Source organism: Pristiophorus japonicus, chromosome 4 (genome assembly GCF_044704955.1).
Source record: "Pristiophorus japonicus isolate sPriJap1 chromosome 4, sPriJap1.hap1, whole genome shotgun sequence".
Lineage (NCBI taxonomy): Eukaryota > Metazoa > Chordata > Chondrichthyes > Pristiophoridae > Pristiophorus > Pristiophorus japonicus.
Genome location: NC_091980.1, coordinates 133,181,066 through 133,200,678, shown reverse-complemented (window position 1 = coordinate 133,200,678; position 19,613 = coordinate 133,181,066). Strand labels below are relative to the sequence as shown.

The window sequence follows — 19,613 nt, the reverse complement described above, 5'->3', positions numbered from 1 at the left end:
CAAGTCAGGTTGGGTTTGCGTGCTGATGGGTTTGACGGCTTCAGTTTCAGACAAAACAAATTCTTCAACTCACTTGATGTGAAAAACTTTACAGGTGGCCGTTTTTTAAGAAATACATTGAATTTACAGCACAGAAAAAGGCCATTCAGCCCATGCCGGAGTTTATATTCCACATGAGCCGCCTCCCACCCATCATCTTCTAACCCGATCAGCATATCCTTCCAATCCTTACTCCTTCATGTGTTTATCCAGCTTCCCCTTAAATGCATCTATGTTCTATGCCTCAAATATTCCTTTAGAAACCATGTTCCACATTCTAACCTCTGAAGAAGTTTCTTTTGAAGTCCCTCTTAGATTTATTTGTGACTATCTTATATTGATGGGCCTTAGTTTTGGACTCGCCCACAAGTGGAAACATTTTATCTATGCCTATGTTATCAAAACAGCTTTTATATAATTTTAAAGATCTCTATCAGGTCACCCTTACGCCTTCCCTTTTCTAAAGAAAGAAGTTCCATCCTGTCCAATCACACCTGATGGGTATAACCTCTCAGTTCTGGTATCATCCTTGTGAATCATTTTTGCAGCTTCGTCAATACTCTACATCCTATTTATAATATTCTGCTTAGAGCAGAGAAGGCTAAGATGAGATTTGATCAATTTGGTGGAGGTGTTTAAAACCATGAAGGTTAAATCAAGAGAAACTGTTTCCAAAAGCTGAAGCGTCAAGAACCAGAGGGCACAGAATTAATGTGATTATGTCGCCTCTGGTTCTTTTGCTAATGAAAAACTTTAAAACTCAACGTTAGGGCCTGATAGGGTGGTGGAAACAGATTCAATAGTAGCCTTCAAAAGGGAAATGGATAACTAGTTGAAGGGGAAAAATTGCAGGGATTTTGGGGAAAGAACCTCGGAGTGGGACTAACTGGATTGCTCTTCGAATGACCCGGCACAGACTTGATGGGCCGAATGGTCTCCTTGTGTGCTGTACTGTTCTATGATTCTATATGATTCTGTGGAGACCAGAACTGTGCACAGCACTCCAGGTGTTGTCTAGCCAAGGTTCTATACAAATTTAACATGCTGAACACGGATGTGATTCAGCTGGAGGCATTCCTCACTCTGAGCTCAGAGATCAGATGAAGGGGTTGACTTATGATGAAAGGTTGTGCAGGTTGGGCCTATTCTCATTGGAGTTTAGAAGAATGAGAGGTGATCTTATTGAAATATATAAGATACTGAGGGGGCTTTACAAGGTAGATGCAGAGAGCATGTTTCTACTCGTGGGGGAATCTCGAACTAGGGGGCATAGTTTCAGAAAAAGTGGTCGCCAATTTAAAATGGAGATGAGGAGGAATTTCTTCTCTGAGGGTCATAAATCTATGGAATTCTCTGCCCCAGAGAGCAGCGATACTGGGTCATTGAATATATTTGAGTTGGAGACAGATATTTGAACGATAAGGGAGTCAAGGGTAAAGGGGAGCGGGCAGGGAAGTGGAACTGAGCCCAAGATCAGATCAGCCATGATCTTATTAAATGGTGGAACAGGCTCGAGGGCCTAATGGCCTACTCCTGTTCTTATTTCTGATGTTCTTCTGTTATGTCCTTGGAGAAGGAGCACACGGTGTCTGCCGGTGTGATTGAGGCTTTCCGTGACCGGTGGGCACCAGAGGGACTGGAGTGCAGCGTGGACACAGGGATCTAAATTATAATTTGAAAAGTTTTTTTATTAGTTTTGTGAGATTTGGAACGTATTGTTTATTCCCCCTCATAAAGGGGCACTGATGTTTTTCCCAATTGATTAGCCTAAAGAGTAGAGATTCATTTAAACCTGGGATTCTGGATATTTCAACTGTTTTTGAGGAAAGTTAGGACCATTGAGATCCTCATTGAGTTGTCAGCCAATGATGCTCATCCTTCAAAGATCTGACTGGCTCTGGGAGTCCATCTCCCCTCCTCCCTTTACTTGATTGGTGCTCTGAGAGTCTGCAACTTCTGACTGGGTATTGTGGACTGTCACTCATCCTCTAGGCTGCCACGCCCTGGATTTCCCTCAGTATAAATACAGGATTTTGAGGTTGCTGAAATCTCAGTTTGTTCCTGCAGCAAAGTTTAGATTTGGAAAAAAAGAATAAAGATGTTTTCTCAAGTGTGTCAGAACTACCACCAGAACTGTGAGGATGCTGCCAACAAGCAGGCCAACAAGCAGCTCAACATGGAGCTCTATTCCTCCTATGTTTATCTATCTATCGTGAGTTTTGTATTTTTGACCACTTCACAATGGAGACTATGTAATGTGAATTTACTAAATTCTGTGCTGTATCCAGCCCACCTATTCTGAGTATCTTGAATCTATACTCCCCTTTCCTGGGCTCTTTTGAGGTTGTTGTTGTTGAAGCTTATTTGGAATACATTCTGCACTCAATGCATGGAATTCAGAATTTGTATACTCATTCTAAATCTCTCCATGGTCTTTCGCTACCTTGCAATGAGGGGATCTAATCATAAAATTAGAGTTAGGACATTTAGGAGGGAAGTCAGGAAGTATTCTTTCCTGCAAGTGTGGTGGAAATCTGGTAAACTTACTTTCCCATCCTCCTACAGGCAACTGCCCCCCCACTTTCTCTTCCCCCCCCCCCCCCCCCCAAATAAATTGGCAAACATCAATGCCTATGAAAAACCTTGGACCAGTGTATCAAAAGATTGTTTCCATGACAATTTACATACAAGCTTAGTGATACTTTGAACCATTAAAATCAACAACATTTTTTGCATCCTTTCATATCCTGTACACATGATGGGTCTGCCATGCAATACCCAACTACTCTTCTGATCTCTCCATAGTCCTTCTTTGACCGAGGATGTTGTCCTGCGTCACTTTGCTGAGTTCTTCAAGGAGCAGTCACATGAGGAACGTGAGCATGCTGAGAAACTGATGGAATTCCAGAATCGGCGAGGAGGATGGATCATCTTGGGAGATGTGAAGGTTGGATTCAATAAAGAGGTGGCCTTCATTCTGGCTCCCCTTAGACTGATTGCTCCCAATACATTCCAAAGCAATTGGTTCCAATTTACAGCACACAAGCCATTCGGCCATACTGGTTTTTATATTCTACGTGGGGCTCCTCCCATCTTGCTTTAGCTCGCCTATTCTATTCCTTTCTCCCCATGCACTTGCCAAGCTTCCCCTTAAATACATCTTATTTTTGCATCATCAATATGACTCTAGTGGTTGTGATAGAATATAAAATTGCCATTAAGCTAACACATGGGTTGTTGATAAAGTAGACTTTTGATTGCTCACCTAATTTCCTTCAAATGTTTATTTAATCCATTGTAAGTGAACTGTTAGAATTTCCTTTCCAGAAACCAGAGCAGGATGAGTGGAGCAATGGTCTGGAGGCGATGCAGAGAGCTCTGCAGATGGAGAAGAATGTGAACCAGAGTCTGCTGGATCTGCACAAACTCTCCAGTGAGGACAGACCCTCGTGTAAGTTCTTAATGTGGGCTGAGATTGTGGAACCTTGTCCTTGAGCCTAATTAAAAGATCTCCACACCCAATAGCTTTGTGTTGGTGTGTCAATGTTTTTTATTTGGGGAGCAGTGGGAAGGGATGGGGGAAGTTGGCATATTGTGGACAGTGACTAGTAAATGTGTCCCAGGTTCTGAGCAGCTATTGTGCAGTAAGTTTAATCTAATGATGCAGTAATTCCATCAATCTCAATTGGACCACTTGACTATCCTCCAGTTCAAGAGGATTACAATCCAAATTCTCAAATGGAAGCTAACATTCCTTGATAACTGCTGCTTGACATAACTAGTTTCCCTCTTTCAGTTGTGACTTCCTGGAGACCCACTACTTGGATGAACAAGTGAAGATGATCAAGAAGCTTCGGATCACATCACCAACCTGAAAAGACTGGGAGCCCCTGAAAATGGCCTGGGGTACCTGTTTGACAAGCACATCGTTGGAGAATGTAACTAGACTGACTGATGGGATCAAGCTTATTGTGTTTAGGACTTGTATTTACATAATCAGGACCCCTGTCCTGTAGATAATGATTGCTGGTGACTTTGTACAAAGAGCTGTGAGATCTGGGTGCTTGATGTGACCTGTAACATAACTGTAATATTCAATATTGGACTGGGTTTTGACTCCTTGTAAGTTGTTTATTTTCTATGATGCAAACTTAGTTGTGTTAAATCAGGAATTGCACTGAGCTGTGCAACAGTTCTGGTATTCTGAACTTTAGAGAACATAAGAAATTGGAGCAGGCTTAGGCCATTTGGCCCCTTGAGCTTGCTGATCTGATCATTGACACAACTCTACTTCCCTGTTTGCTCCTCATAACCCTTACTTACTTCAAAAATCTGTCCATTTCTGCCTTAAATATGTTCAATGACCCAGCCTCCACAGCTCTCTGGGGCAGAGAATCCATAGGTTTGCTACCCTCTGAGAAGTGATTCCTCTTAGTTCTAAAGAGGTGTCCCCTAGTTTTAGTTTCCTGCTGAGTGGAAATATTTTCTCTACATCTAACTGGTTGAGCCTCCTCATTGATCTTATCTTGTATGTTCAGTAAGATCACCTCTCATTCATCTGCACTCTAATGAGTATAGGCCCAACCTATCTTAAGCCAACATGCTCATCTCTAGAATCAACCTAGTAAACACTCCAATGCAAGTATATATTTTCTTTAAATATCAAGACAAAAACTGTGTGCAGTACTCAAGTGTGGCCTCATTTCACCAATACTATGTACAGTTGCAGCAGGCTATCTGCTTTAATACTGTAGCCCCCTTGGAGTAAATGCCAACATTCCATTTGCCTTCCTGGTTACTTGCTGTACCTGCATACTAACTTTTTGTGTTTCATGCATGAGGTCCCCAGGCCTGTTCCTCTGCACTGCAGCACTTTGCAATTTTTCTCCACTTAAATTATAATTTGCTTTTCTATTATTTCTGCCAGAGTGGATAACCTCATATTTTCTCTCTATATTGCATCTGCCAAATTTTTGTACACTCACTTAGCCTGTCTATATCCCTTGGCAGATTTTTTGTGTCCTCACAATTTGCTTTCCCACCCATCTTTATATCAGCAAATGTGGCTACATTACATTTGGTCCCTTCATCCAAGTCATTAATATAGATTTTGAACAGTTGAGGACCTAGCACAGATCCCTGTGGCACCCTACTAGTCACTGTTTGGCAACTGGAAAATGACTCATTTCTCCTGGCTCTCTTTTCTGTTAGCCGATCTTCTATCCATGCTAATATATTACCCCCCAACCCCGTGAGCTTTTATCTTGTGCAGTAACATCTTATGTGGCACCTTTCCCAATGCCTTCTGGAAATCCCAATACACTACATCCACTGGTTACCCCTTATCCATCCTGCTCGTTACACCTCAAAGAACGCCAGCAAATTTGTCAAACGTGATTTCCGTGTCATAAAACCATGCTGACTCTGCTTGATTGAATTATGCTTTTCCAAATGTTCTGCTACTGCTTAATAATGTACTCCAGCATTTTCCCAATGACGGGTGTTAAGCTAACTGGTCTATAGTTTCCTGCTTTTTGTCTGTGTTATGTCTCTAATAAAGCAATGTGATTGAGTACTGTAGACTTGAGTAAGTGTGACCTTAGTCTCTTTATTCTGACTCCAGTGTGCTGGCACAGCATAGAAGGCCTGCTTTTATGCAGTGCTCCCAAGGGATGCTGAGACCCCTTGGGACTCCAACAGATGCGCCCTCTGGTGTCGGTAGAATTCTGGTTACACGGTGTTGCATACAAAACATCAGTCCCCCGCCTCCCCCCCCCAAAGACAATAGTAAACTTATTTACAGGGTGAGACGATCTGGGGCTTTCCGCTCCCTAGTCGATCGTCTCGGTACAAACACAGGTGCAGGTGAGTTAGTTGGGCCTTCGCTGGGCTGTTGCACAGCTGGCCTTGCTGGGCTGCTGGTGATGATGAGTTCCGCTTCGTGGTCAACTGTGATGTCGGTTGCCACTTTTGTGAGTATCGGATGGTCAAAGTTGGTGGTATCCTCTTCAGGTTGCTCGTGGCATGCCAGAGCTTCTTTTCAATCATGCTATCGGCCCTTCCTCCTTGGACAAACTCCTGGACGCATAAGCACCGGTTGCTATGTTCCCGATTTGTTTGCTTGTTGTAACACACACCTGACCCCATACGAAGACACATCGCAAGCTAGCACTAAACGTTTACGTGGGTCATACAGAACAAGCAGTTTGTTGGAATATAACAGATTTCTGGCTTTCTCAAAGGCAGTCTTTTGTGATTTCCCCCATACCCAGTCATCTCCCTTGCATAGCAACAAATGTAGAGATTCTAGCAATGTGCTTAACCCGGGTAGGTAATTACCAAAATATTTGAGGAATTGCAGGAACGACCGCAGCTCCGTCATGTTCTGTGGTCTCAGCGCGTTCTTGATGGCCTCCGTCTTGGCGTCGGTGGGTCTGATGCCGTCTGCAGCGATTCTTTTCCCTAAGAACTTGACCTCTAGCGCCAGGAAAACACACTTCAAGTGTTGCAACCTGAGTCCCACACAATCTAGCTGACTTAGAACCTCTTCCAGGTTCTGCAATTGTTCAAAGGAAAACCACGGTCCTACAAGTCGAATTTGGAAGACTTTCCATGTTCCTTTGAAAAATAGCCGCGGCCGATCGAATCCCAAACGGGCATCTTTTGTAGATGAACAGACCCTTGTGTGTGTTGATACAGGTGAGTCCTTTCGAAGATTCCGCCAGCTCCTACGTCATGTAGGCCGACGTCAGGTCCAACTTGGTGAATGTCTTCCCTCCTGCCAGCGTCGCTAATAGGTCATCTGCCTTGGGTAGTGGATACTGGTCCTGCAGCGAAATATGATTAATCATTATTTATAGTCCCCACAAATTCTGACCATGCCATCGCTCAACCGGAACAATTGGACTGGCCCACTCGTTGAACTCAACCGGTGCGATGATGCCCTCTCGTTGCAGCCTGTCCACTCGATCTCCACTTTCTCTGGCATCATGTATGGCACCACACGTGCCTTGTGGTTGATGAGTCATGTACTGGGAATCAAGTGGATCTGCACCTTCGCCCTGGAGAAATTTCCAATGCCTGGCTCAAACAACGACGGGAACTTGCTCAAAACCTGGGCACATGAGGCGTCGTCGACGGACGAGAGCGCTCGGATGTCGTCCAATGGATTTTTCACAGCCAGCTTCTATCGAACAGTGTGGGGCCATCTCCTGGTACAATCTACAGTGGTAGTTTGTGTGCCACTCCATCATAGGAGACTTTTACTGCTGCACTGCCAATTACAGAGATCAGCTCTCTAGTGTAAGTTCTCAACTTGGTATGAATAGGGCTCAGCTTAGGCCTTTGTGCCTTTTTGCACCACAGCCTCTTGAAGCCCTTTTTGCTCATGATGGACTGACTCGCACCTGTGTCCAATTCTATGGATGCTGGAATTCCGTTCAGTTCAAATGTTAACATGATCGGTGGACATTTCGTGGTGAAGGTGTGTACCCCGTACACGTCTGCCTTCTCGGTTCGAATTTCGAGTTCAGTTTGATCCGCCATGGATCGGTCTTCCTCTGCAATGTGGTGGTTTGCAGGATTTGCAGCTCGTCTGCACATTTGCTGGAGGTGTCCCATTGTTCCACAGTCTTTGCACGCATAGTGTTTGAAGCAGCATTGGTGGGCTCGATGATCAGCTCCGCAGCGCCAATAAGGTGTTAATTGCCTCACATTCACACTTGATGGCGGACTCTGAGTCATCTGAGGTAATGCAGCTGCAGGCATGTACGTTCTGCCATATGCATTCCTGTCTGAATACGACGTTATTTTGTGTACAGTACTTGCCGATGCATCTTTATGCTGCGAAATTTGTTTGGTGTTATCGCTGGTGAACGTAAATGCCTGGGCTATCGTTATGGCTTTGCTCAGGTTCGGTGTTTCAACAGTCAATAGTTTGCGAAGGATAACCTCATGGCCAATGCCAAGCACAAAAAGGTCTCTTGGCATTTGCCCGAGGAATCCACCGAATTCGCAATGTCCTGCAAGGCGCCTTAGTTCGGCGACGTAGCTCGCCACTTCCTGGCCTTCAGATCGTTGGCTTACATAAAATCGATACCTTGCCATCAGAACGCTCTACTTCGGATTTAGGTGCTCCTGGACCAGCGTACACAATTCTTCATACGATTTGGTTGTTGTTTTCACCGGAGCAACAAGATTCTTCTTGAGGCCATAGGTTGTTGGCCCGCAAACGGTGAGCAGGATCGCCCATCATTTGGCAGCGTTCTTATTTCCTTCAAGCTCATTGGCCACGAAGTATTGGTCAAGTCGCTCCATGAAGTCTTCCCAATCGTCACCTTCTGAGATTTTCTCCAGGATACCAACAGTTCTCTGCATTCTCTCGTGATGGTTCTTTATCTATTACTCGTCGCCAGTTGTTATGTGACTGAGTACTGCAGACTTGAGTCAGTGTGACCTTAGTCTATTTATTCTGACTCCAGAGTGCTGGCACAGCATGGGAGGCCTGCTTATATGCAGTGCTCCCAAGGGATGCTGGGATCCCTTGGGACTCCAACAGATGTACCCTCTGGTGGCGGTAGAATGCTGGTTACAAGGTGTTACATACATAACAGTCTGCCTCCTTTTTTAAATAGGGGTGCTACATTTGTAGGTTTCCAATTTGATTGTACTGCCTCAGAATCCAGGGAATTTTGTTGGATTACAACCAATGCATCTACTTTCTCTGCAGACACTTATTTTAAGACCCTCGGATATAAGCCGTTGTGTCCAGGAGTCTTATCCACCTTTAGTTCCATTATTTTACCGAGTACTACTTCATTAGTGATAGTGATTGGTCCCTTGATTATCCATTATTGGGATGTTTTTAGTGTCTTCGACCGTGAAGACCAATACAAAATATTTGTTCAACATCTCTGCCATTTCCCTGTTCTCATTATTAATTCCTGTAAGGGGGTGGTCTCTATGATGGGGTCAGGTTCCCTTCTGACCAACTTGAGCGACTTGAATCGCACCCACTCCCTTCAGTTCTGTACTCTGGATTTATTTGGGGGGCGTGACAAAGTGCAAAGGACACTGATTTGATGCAAAGAACTTTGTTTTTATTACAGTCAGGGAAATACAAGCTTATTACTCTTGTAAGAAAATACAAGGTCAAACTTACAATCACTCTAATAAAGGACAATATAGTGTGGCCTCCCACTAGTTTTGGTCACATTATATGCCCTTATTTTCAATTTGATACCATCCCTTATTTTTTTAGTTAGCCACGGATGGTTATCCCTTCACTTTCTACATTTTTGCTTTACAATTCCAGCTTTACTCCCCTCCCTACTGACTCTATTCTCAGGTTCCCATCCCCTTGCCAAGCTAGTTTAAACCTTCTCCAACAGCACTAGCAACCACCAGCACCCCCACCGCCACTCTCCCCACAAGGATTTTGGTCCCGGTGCTGTTGAGGTGCAACCGGTCTGGCTTGTACAGGTCTCAGCTTCCGCAGAAGCGGTCCCAGTGTCTCAGGAATACAAAGCCCTCCCTCCTGCACCATCTCTCCAGCCACGCATTCATCTGCTCTATACTCCTATTTCTGTACTCACTAACTCGTGGAACCATGAGTAATCCAGAGATTACTACCTTTGAGGTCCTGCTTTTTAATCTCTCTCCTAGCTCCCTAAACGCTGCCTGCAGGACCTCATCCCTCTTTCTACGTATGTCATTGGCCCCGATATGGACCACGACCAGTAGCTGTTGATCCTCTCCCCTCAGAATTTTGTGTTGCCTCTGATGTAATGTTGGATATTCGGACACATGCTGTAAGATCTATAATGTTCAGACAATTGACCACCACATGCGGTATTGACGAGGGACAAAGCATGGTCAGAGGTAGGTTTTAAGAAGTGTCTTAAAGGAGGTCGTGAGGTTTAGGAAGGGAACTCCAGAGCTTGCTCTAGACAGCTGAATAAAAATACCTGTTCCCACTAGTGAACATTCTCTCTGCTCTTACATAAATGAAAACTCCACACGACAAAATACAAGTTGCCGTAACATGAGATAAACACGGGGAATGATTTACAGTTACACCATTTCAGGCCTTGATTAGCATCCTATTTAATAAGTGTATCGGCCCTGGAATTAGCAGTTTGTATTCAGCAGCTGCTGCAGATCCTGTTCAGTTATTTTTGCAGGTTGTTCAGAAACTGAACTCACCACTGCTGCTGTAGAGTTTCTGTTAAGCTTTGTAGGCAGAGCAGCAAATGCTGTATGACCAGTAATGTCTGAATGCATTGAAACCCCGGGGACTACAATTGGGTGAGAAGGGAAAGCAACAGGTGGCATCAGCTTACTGTCACAGCTTCATTGGTTAGTGTGGATACTCGACTGTGGTGGTTCTGGGATAGATTCCCTTCCGCCCGCTGCCCTCATGGTTGAATAACTTACCAACACAAATTAGGTTCACACATGAATAAGGAATTGGGTAAGGTATTAAAGGAGTAAATGTATTTCATTAAATGACCAAAACAAAATGCCCAAGAAGTTAAACACATTTATCTTGAAAAGCACTCCCCCCTCCCCAAAACCCGGGCCCCAATGCCTAATCCCTCAATTCATCAACCCAATGTATCAATTTATATTTAGTCTCATTTTGTATTTCATATCAAATAGCAATTAATCTGTCCAAATCCTGCTGGATCTCCATTTCTCGCCTTCACCCCTATTCAGCTACAGCTGTAATAATCCAGCGTTTACAAGTTAGTGTTAGGAATTTAGTTGAGAAAATAAATTGGATGCAATTAAATTGCCATCTTCAGCCATTCCATGTTAATGTCTTTGCAACTCTCAAGGGCACTTTTGGAGTGTCGATGTCACAAAATTTCATACATTGATGAGCCACAATTCCACGAGTCGGCCTGGGTTTGCGTGTTGATGGGTTTGATAGCTTTATGTTTCTGACAATGTCTTCAGCTCCCTCAATGTGAAGAACTTCACAAGTGCCCATGTTTTAAGAATTATATCAAATTTACAGCACAGAAAAAGACCTTTCGGTCCAACTGAGCCATGCTGTGGTTTATGCTCCATGTGAGTCTCCTCACTCCCTTCTTCATCTAGACCTATCAGCATATCCTTCTGTACCATTCTCCCTTGTGTTTATCTAGCTTCCCCTTAAATGCATCTGTGCTTTTTGCATTCAGTTATTACTGCGGATAGCTCAGTAAACCACTGCTGCTATAGACTTCCGGTTGAGCTGTGTGGGCAAAGAAGCAAGTAACTGCCATACAGACCAGTAATGTCTGAGCTCAAGGACAGTGTGGTGTATGTAGCACACAAATCACTGACTCCACATGGTCTGGTGTTAATCTAACTGCTGTGACCTTCGTCCTTTATTGAACAGCTCCAGAGTGACTCTCAGGAGTGGTGGTCAGCCTTTTATACTGCCTCTTGCAGGTACTTTCAGGTCTCCCACCACAGCGCCCTCTGTGGAGTACCATTGTGCTTACAATACATTTAAGATACCAGGACGATACACATATCAATACATAACAGCCAGCATTTATTGCCCATCTTTAATTGCCCTTGAAGGTGAAAAGCCTTGTAGCACTGAGTGCCTTGCTGGGCCATTTCAGTGGGCCATTTCAGAGGCCAGTTAAGAGTGAACCACATTGCTGTGGGCCTGGAGACAAATATAGGCCAGACCGGGTAAGGACGGCAGATTACACCTGGGTAAGGGGGCAAATCTTAAAATAATGGGCTGCCCATTTAAAACTGAGATGAGGAGGAATTTCTTCTCTCAGAGGGTTATAAATCTGTAGAATTTGCTGCCTCAAAGAGCTGTGGAAGCTGAGTCATTGAATAAATTTAAGACAGAAACAGACAGTTTCTTAACTGATAAGGGAATAACGGGTTATGGGGAGTGGGCAGGGAAGTGGACCTGAGTCCATGATCGGATTAGCCATGATTGTATTAAATGGCAGAGCAGGCTCGAGGGGCCATATGGCCTACTCCTGCTCCTATTTCTTATGTTCTTAATGTTCTTATTTCCTTCCCTAAAGGAGATTAGTGAACCAGATGGGCTTTTATGACAATCCAGTAGTTTCATGATCACCAGGACGAGCTTTTTATTCCAGATGTATTTAATTGATTAACTGAATTTAAATTCCCCAGCTGCTGTGCTGGGATTTTGCCTCTGGATCATTAGTCCAGGCCTCTGGATTTTCCAGTAACATAACCAGTATTCTATTGTACCACACATAGGATACACGATTGGGTTTGGTTCTGGGACCAACTTGCCAACACTCACTGACTCGACTCCCACATGAATAAGGAATTGGGCAAAGAATACATGTGGGACTGTACTCCAACAAAGTATAATCCTCCTGGAATGAGAAAATGTATTTCATTAAATGCATAAATGAAAACTCCCTAGTTAAATAGATACTTCTCCTGAAACTCTTCCCCTCCCCATGTACACTCTCCATGCCTTTTCCACCAATTTATCACCTAATAACAGCAGCTCCTTCATAAATATATCCATTTGTATTTTGTTCCGTTGTGCATTTCATACAAATAGCAATCATCATTTCCAAATCCTACTGGATCTCCATTTGTCCACTTCTTGTCCATTGATGCTGGAGCTGCAATGATCCAGTGTTTACAAGTTAATTAAGGACTTTGCTGAGAACTGCACTGGGTGCAATTAAATTGTTTCCTTTAGTCTTTCCATGTTAATGTCGTTTTTATTTGTTGCGGAATGTGGGCACCACTGGCAAGGCCAGCATTTATTGCCCATCACTAATTGCCCTTGAGAAGGTGGTGGTGAGCCGCTTTCTGGAACTGTGTCATGTTTGTAACTAGAATATAACACCACTGTATTACTGTATACACTCAACACAGATGCACACCCTGACCACAGGGGGTGAACTTTTGGGAGACACTCCTTACCTGATCACTCAGGTATTTAAAGGGAGGTCCCACATAGGGTCATCACTTCTGGAGTGCTGAATAAAGAGTTAAGGTGACTGAGTGGCCTTGGTCCTAGAATGTGCCTCATGTGCTTTCATGCTGTAGAGTAAGGACATTACATTGGCGACGAGAAACGGGAATTCACGACCCACGAGAATGGCCACCGGTAGCACAGATGAATGGTACTGTGTTGGGGAAGACTGGGACGATTTTGTTCAGAGGCTTCAGCAGAGCTTTGTCACGGATGCAGCGGCCAATAAGCGTCGGGCTCATCTTTTGACCAGCTGCGGACCAAAGACTTATGCGCTCATGAAGGACTTACTGGCACCCGAAAAGCCGTTGGACAATACGTTTTAAGAGCTTAGCAAGTTGATTGGGGAGCACCTTAAGCCAGCGAGCAGCATACACATGGCTCGATACAGATGCTACACCCACCGACGTCGTGAAGGGCAGAGCATATCAGACTTTGTAGCGGACCTCAGGCGCTTGGCCTGCCTCTGTAAATTCACAGACGCCTGCAGGGGGGAGATGCTAAGGGACTTCTTTATCGATGGTATCGGTCATGTGGGGATTTTTCGCAAGTTAATTGAGATCAAGGACTTGACCTTGGAAACGGCGGCGTTGGTGGCTCAGACTTTCATGGCGGGGGGTGGAGGGAGAGACGAAAATGATTTACGCGCGCAATTCTGCCTCCAATGCGGTAATGGATCAGGGAGTCAACATCCTCAATGCTACTCAGAGCCCTGCGGGCAGGCAGGAGCAGACCGACATTCATCAGGCAGTGAAAGACCCCAGAGTAGGACCTCAGCAGAGACAATGGCAGGCTGAACATATGTTCACGCCATCACAGTGGACAATGCGGCCTATGATGGGGCCATTAACATTACTAATAGGGTACTTAAGAGCAGTCAGAGGGACAGTCAGCGCAGAATTCCTGGCCACAGCCCTTTTGTCCCCAACAATGGAAACTTTAACTTGTGCTGGAAGTGTGGGGAGAAACACTCAGCCAGATCTTGCAGATTCCAACAGTTTGTCTGCAGAAACTGCAACCTCAGTGGCCATTTAGCTCATATGTGCAGAAAGCCTGCAACCAAACAGATATATGAGGCAGGTGGACGAGAAGAGGATTCTGTGAGGCAGGATGACTTTTGAGGCAAATCGATGGATGCCGAGGTTCAGCGGGTCCATGTGGCGAATATTCACAGTGCATACACCAAAACGTCACCAATGATGCTGAGGGTTTTATTGAACGGTATCCCAGTACGAATGAAGCTGGACACGGGGGCTAGCCAGTCACTCATGGGCGTTCAACAATTCGAGAAGCTATGGCCACACAAAGCTAGTAGACGCAAATTAGCATGTATTGAGACACAACTAAGGACTTACACCAAAGAAATCATTCTGGTGCTAGGCAGTGCAATGTTGGCTGTCACGCACGATGGCTTAGTGAACCGGCTGCTGCTCTGGATTGTCCCGGGCAATGGTCCTGCACTGTTGGGGAGGAGCTGGCTAGCCGAGATGAACTGGAAATGGGGGGATGTTCACGCAATGTCCTTGGTGGGGCGAAGTTCATCCTCGCAAGTTCGACAACAATTTGAGTCACTTTTCCAACCGGGCGTCGGGACGTTCAAAGGCACTAAAGTAGAAATACACATCACCCCGGATGCCAGGCCAGTGCACCACAAAGCCAGAGCGGTGCCGTACGAGATGCAAGAGAAAATCGAGAGCGAATTGGACCGGCTATTGCGAGAGGGCATCGTCTCGCCTGTTGAATTCAGTGACTGGGCAAGCCCCATCGTCCCCGTTCTTAAAGCGGATGGCTCTGCCAGGATCTGTGGCAACTACAAGGCCACCATCAATCGGGTGTCCTTACAAGACCAATACCCTCTCCCAAGAGCGGAGGACCTCTTCGCCACGTTGGCAGGCGACAAGCTGTTCACCAAGTTGGACCACACTTCGGCCTATATGACCCAGGAACTGGCCGACGAATCTAAACTACTGACCACCATCACCACGTACAAGGGACTGTTTGCGTATGATAGGTGCCCGTTTGGCATTCGATCAGCGGCCGCGATTTTTCAACGCAACTTGGAAAGCCTGCTTAAATCCATTCCTGGAACGATCGTATTCCAGGACGACATCCTCATCATGGGTCGAGACACCGAGGAACACCTCCACAACTTGGAGGAGGTGCTACGCCGACTGGATCAGGTAGGCCTGCGACTCAATATGCCTAAATGCATGTTCTTAGCTCCCGAGGTTGAGTTTCTGGGCAGGAGGGTTGCTGCAGATGGGATTTGGCCCACCGAATCCAAAACAGAGGCGATTCGATGAGCACCCAGGCCCTGCAACACATCGGAGCTGCGTTCATTCCTGGGACTGTTGAACTATTTCGGGAATTTTCTGCTGAACTTGAGCACGTTATTGGAGCCGCTACACATGCTCCTGCGTAAGGGTTGTGATTGGTTTTGGGGGGACTGTCAGGAACGGGCTTTTGATCGGGCGCGAAAACTACTGTGTTCAAACAAACTGTTGACCCTGTACGACCCTTGCAAAAGTTTCGTTCTGACATGTGATGCATCGTCCTATGGGGTTGGGTGCGTGTTGCAGCAGGGTAATGCTGATGGTCAGCTACAATCTGTGGATTATGCCTCCAGGTTGCTCTCTCAAGCAGAACGGGGCTATGGGATGGTTGAGAAGGAAGCGCTTGCATGTGTCTATGGTGTAAAGAAAATGCATCAGTACCTCTTTGGAAGGAAGTTTGAATTAGAGACGGACAATAAGCCGCTCACATCCCTGTTGTCAGACAGCAAGGCTGTCAATGCCAACGCATCAGCTCGCATACAGCGATGGGCTCTCACGCTAGCGGCCTATGACTACTCCATCCGGCACCAGCCCGGCACTGAAAATTGCGCTGACGCGATTAGCAGGCTCCCACTGGCCACCACTGAGGGGGCAGCTGCACAAAGCGCTGAGATGGTCATGGCTGTCGATGCCTTCGACAGTGCAGGCTCCCCTATCACAGCCCATCAGATCAAAATCTGGACAAACAGGGATCTCCTCCTATCCATGATTAAGAAATATGTCCTGACTGGGGATTGGGCGCCCGCACACAAAGCATGCCCTGAGGTGGTCAGACCATTCCACAGATGGATAGATGAGCTCTTCATCCAAGCTGACTGCCTACTATGGGGCAGCCGGGTAGTCATACCCAAGAAGGGCAGGGAGGCGTTCAACAGGGAACTCCACAGCAAGCACCCAGGCATTGTGATGATGAAGGCCATTGCCTGGTCACACGCTTGGTGGCCCGGAATTGACTCAGAACTGGAATACTGTGTTCGCAGGTGCACGACATGTACCCAGCTGAGTAATGCCCCCAGGGAGACCCCGCTCAGCCCCTGGCCCACCAAGCCAGGGTCACGCATTCACGTTGACTACGCGGGCCCGTTCATGGGGAAGATGTTCCTTATCATTGTAGATGCGTACTCAAATGCATCGAGTGCATCATCCTGAATTCTTGCACGTCATCCACCACTGTGGAAAACCTACGTGCGATCTTCGCTACCCATGGCTTGCCGGACATCCTGGTTAGTGATAATGGCCCGTGTTTCACGAGCTATGAATTCCGGGAGTTTATTTCGGGCAATGGCATCAACCATGTCAAGACTGCACCGTTCTAGTCAGCCTCCAATGGCCAGGCGGAATGTGCAGTCCAAATCGCTAAGCAAGGGATGCTCAGGATTCAAGGACCCTCCCTACAATGCCAACCTATCGCACCTCCTGCTGGCCTATAGGTCCCGTCCGCACTCGCTCAAGGGGGTCCCGCCCACAGAACTACTCATGAAACGGACACTCAAAACTCGGTTGTCCCTCATCCACCCAGTTCTGACCGACATAGTTGAGGACAAGCGTAAGGCACAAAACGAGTACCATGACCGTAAATCGAGGGGCAGATGTATAGAAATAAATGATCCTCTATTCGTCCTCAATCATGCGATGCAGCCCAAATGGCTCAAGGGTACCGTAATTGACAAAGAAGGGAATAGGGTCATTGTGGTAAAACTCAACAATGGCCAGATATGCCGAAAGCATCTGGACCAAGTAAAAAAAATGTTCAGCATGGACACGGAGGAACCTGAAGAAGACCATGAGATGGAGCTCACACTACCGCCAGTGAACATGTAACAAAAGCAATCAGAGGAATGTACAGTCCCTGCGGTCAGCCCGGACAGGTTAGAATCACCACAGGTGACAGATACTTACGTCAGTGTCCAACAACCAGAGCCCCAACTGCGGCGCTCCACGAGGGAGCGTAGACCACCTGAAAGACTAAACCTATGATCCCAATAAGACATTCGGGGATGGGGGGGGGTGAAGGTGATGTCATGTTTGTAACTACAATGTAACACCACTGTATTACTGAATACACTCAACATACATTCACACCTTGACCACAGGGGGTGAACTTGTGGGAGACACTCCTTACCTGATCACTCAGGTATTTAAAGGGAGGTCCCACGCAGGGTCATCACTTCTGGAGTGCTGAATAAAGAGTTAAGTTCATTGAGTGGCCTTGTCCCTGGAATGTGCCTTGTGTGGTTCCATGCTGTAGAATAAGGACATTACAAACCGCTGCAGTCCTTGTGGTGAAGGTACTCCCACAGTACTGTTAGGGAGGGAGTTGCATGACTTTGACACAGCGACGATGAAGGGATGGCGATATATTTCCAAGTCAGGATGGTGTGTAGCTTGGAGGGGAACTTGCAGGTTGTGGTGTTCCCATGTGCCTGTTGCCTGTGTCCTTCTAGTTGGTAGAGCTCATAGGTTGGCAGGGTGCTGCTGAAAAACCTTGACGAGTTGCTGCAATGCATCTTGTAGACGTTACACACTGCAGCCATGTTGCGTCAGTGGTGGAGGCAGTGAATGTGGAAGGTGGTGGATGGGGTGCCCATCAAGCGGGCTGCTTTGTCTGTGCTGGTGTCAAGCTACTCGAGGGTTGTTGGAGCTGCACTGATCCAGGCAAGTGGAGAGTATTCCATCACAGTCTTGACTTGTGCTTTGTAGATGGTGGAAAGGCTTTGGGGAGTCAGGAGGTGAGACATAAGCCACAGAATACCCAGCCTCTCCCCCACTTTTGTTACCACTGCATTTATGTAGCTGGACCAGTTAAAGTTCTGGTCAATGGTGACCCCCAGGTGTTGATGGTGGGGGAATCAGCGATGGTAATGCTGTTGAATGTCAAGGGCAGGTGGTTCGACTCTCGCTTGTTGGAGATAGTCATTGCCTGGAACTTGTGTGGTGCAAATGTTGTTCAGGTCTTGCTGCATGCGGGCATAGAGTGCTTCATTTTCTGAGGAGTTGCAAATCGAACTGAACACTGCAATCATCAGAGAACATCCCCACTTCTGACTTTATGATGCAGGAAAGCTCATTGATGAAGCAGCTGAAGATGGTTGGGCCTAGGACACAGCCCTGAGCAACTCCTGGGCTGAGCTGAGTGACCTCCAACAACCACAACCATTTTCCTGTGCAAGGTATGACTCCAGCTAGAGGGCAGTTTCCCACCTGATTCCCTTTGACATCAGTTCTACGAGGGCTCCTTGATGCCACACTCGGTCAAATGCTGTTTTGATGTCAAAGACAGTCACTCTCACCTTACCTCTGTAATGCAGCTCTTTTGTCCCTATTTGGACCAAGCTGTAAGGAGGTCTGGAGCCGAGTGTTCCTGGCTGAGAGGGGACCTCATAGAAACATATAAAATTCTGACGGGGTTAGACAGGTTAGATGCAGGAAGAATGTTCCCAATGTTGGGGAAGTCCAGAACCAGGGGTCACAGTCTAAGGATAAGGGGTAAGCCATTTAGGACCGAGATGCGGAGGAACTTCTTCACCCAGAGAGTGGTGAACCTGTGGAATTCTCTACCACAGAAAGTTGTTGAGGCCAATTCACTAAATATATTCAAAAAGGAGTTAGATGAGGTCCTTACTGCTAGGGGGATCAAGGGGTATGGCGAGAAAGCAGGAATGGGGTACTGAAGTTGAATGTTCAGCCATGAACTCATTGAATGGCGGTGCAGGCTAGAAGGGCCGAATGGCCTACTCCTGCACCTATTTTCTATGTTTCTATGTTTCTAACCCAAACTGTCCACAGTCTGCAGGTGAGCAGTTTCTTGGTAAATAAGTGCCACTTGATAGTACTGTCGACAACACCTTCCATCACTTTGCTGATGATTGGGAGTAGACTGATGGGGTGGTAATTGTCCAGATTGGATTTGTCCTGCTTTTTGTGGACAGGATATACCTGGGCAGTTTTGGAGCACAAATGTTTTGCACGAGAGCCAGGAAGTGCACGGGTCCCATAGTCTTTGCTGTATCCAGTGCGCTCAGCTGTTTCTTGATATCATGTGAAGTGAATTGAATTAGCTGAAGACTGGCTTCTGTGATGGTGGGGACCTCAGGAGGGGGCTGAGATGGATCATGCATGAGGTACTTCTGGCTAGAGATAGTTGCAAACGCTTCAGCCTTGTCTTTTGCACTGACGAGCTGGGCTCCTCCATCATTGAGGATGGGGATGTTCATGGAGCCTCTTCCTCCCGTTACTTGTTTAATGGTCCACCACCA

General features: G+C 46.3%; 1 protein-coding gene across 1 annotated transcript; it reads left to right on the top strand.

The window, feature by feature from the left end:
* The first annotated feature begins 2,137 nt into the window (after nt 1-2,137).
* LOC139262680 (ferritin, heavy subunit-like) lies at nt 2,138-3,914 on the top strand. Its single transcript, XM_070877831.1, has 4 exons — nt 2,138-2,251; nt 2,861-2,986; nt 3,367-3,494; nt 3,836-3,914. The coding sequence occupies exons 1-4, from the start codon at nt 2,138-2,140 to the stop codon at nt 3,912-3,914; spliced, it is 447 nt and encodes a 148-aa protein (XP_070733932.1).
* The last annotated feature ends 15,699 nt before the right edge of the window (nt 3,915-19,613 follow it).

Coding starts and splice junctions, on each gene's coding strand:
- LOC139262680 (XM_070877831.1), top strand. CDS start 2,138: ATGTTTTCTCAAGTGTGTCAGAACTACCACCAGAACTGTGAGGATGCT. Junction 2,987..3,366: donor TCATCTTGGGAGATGTGAAG/GTTGGATTCAAT, acceptor TTTCCTTTCCAG/AAACCAGAGCAGGATGAGTG. Junction 3,495..3,835: donor GAGGACAGACCCTCGTGTAA/GTTCTTAATGTG, acceptor TCCCTCTTTCAG/TTGTGACTTCCTGGAGACCC.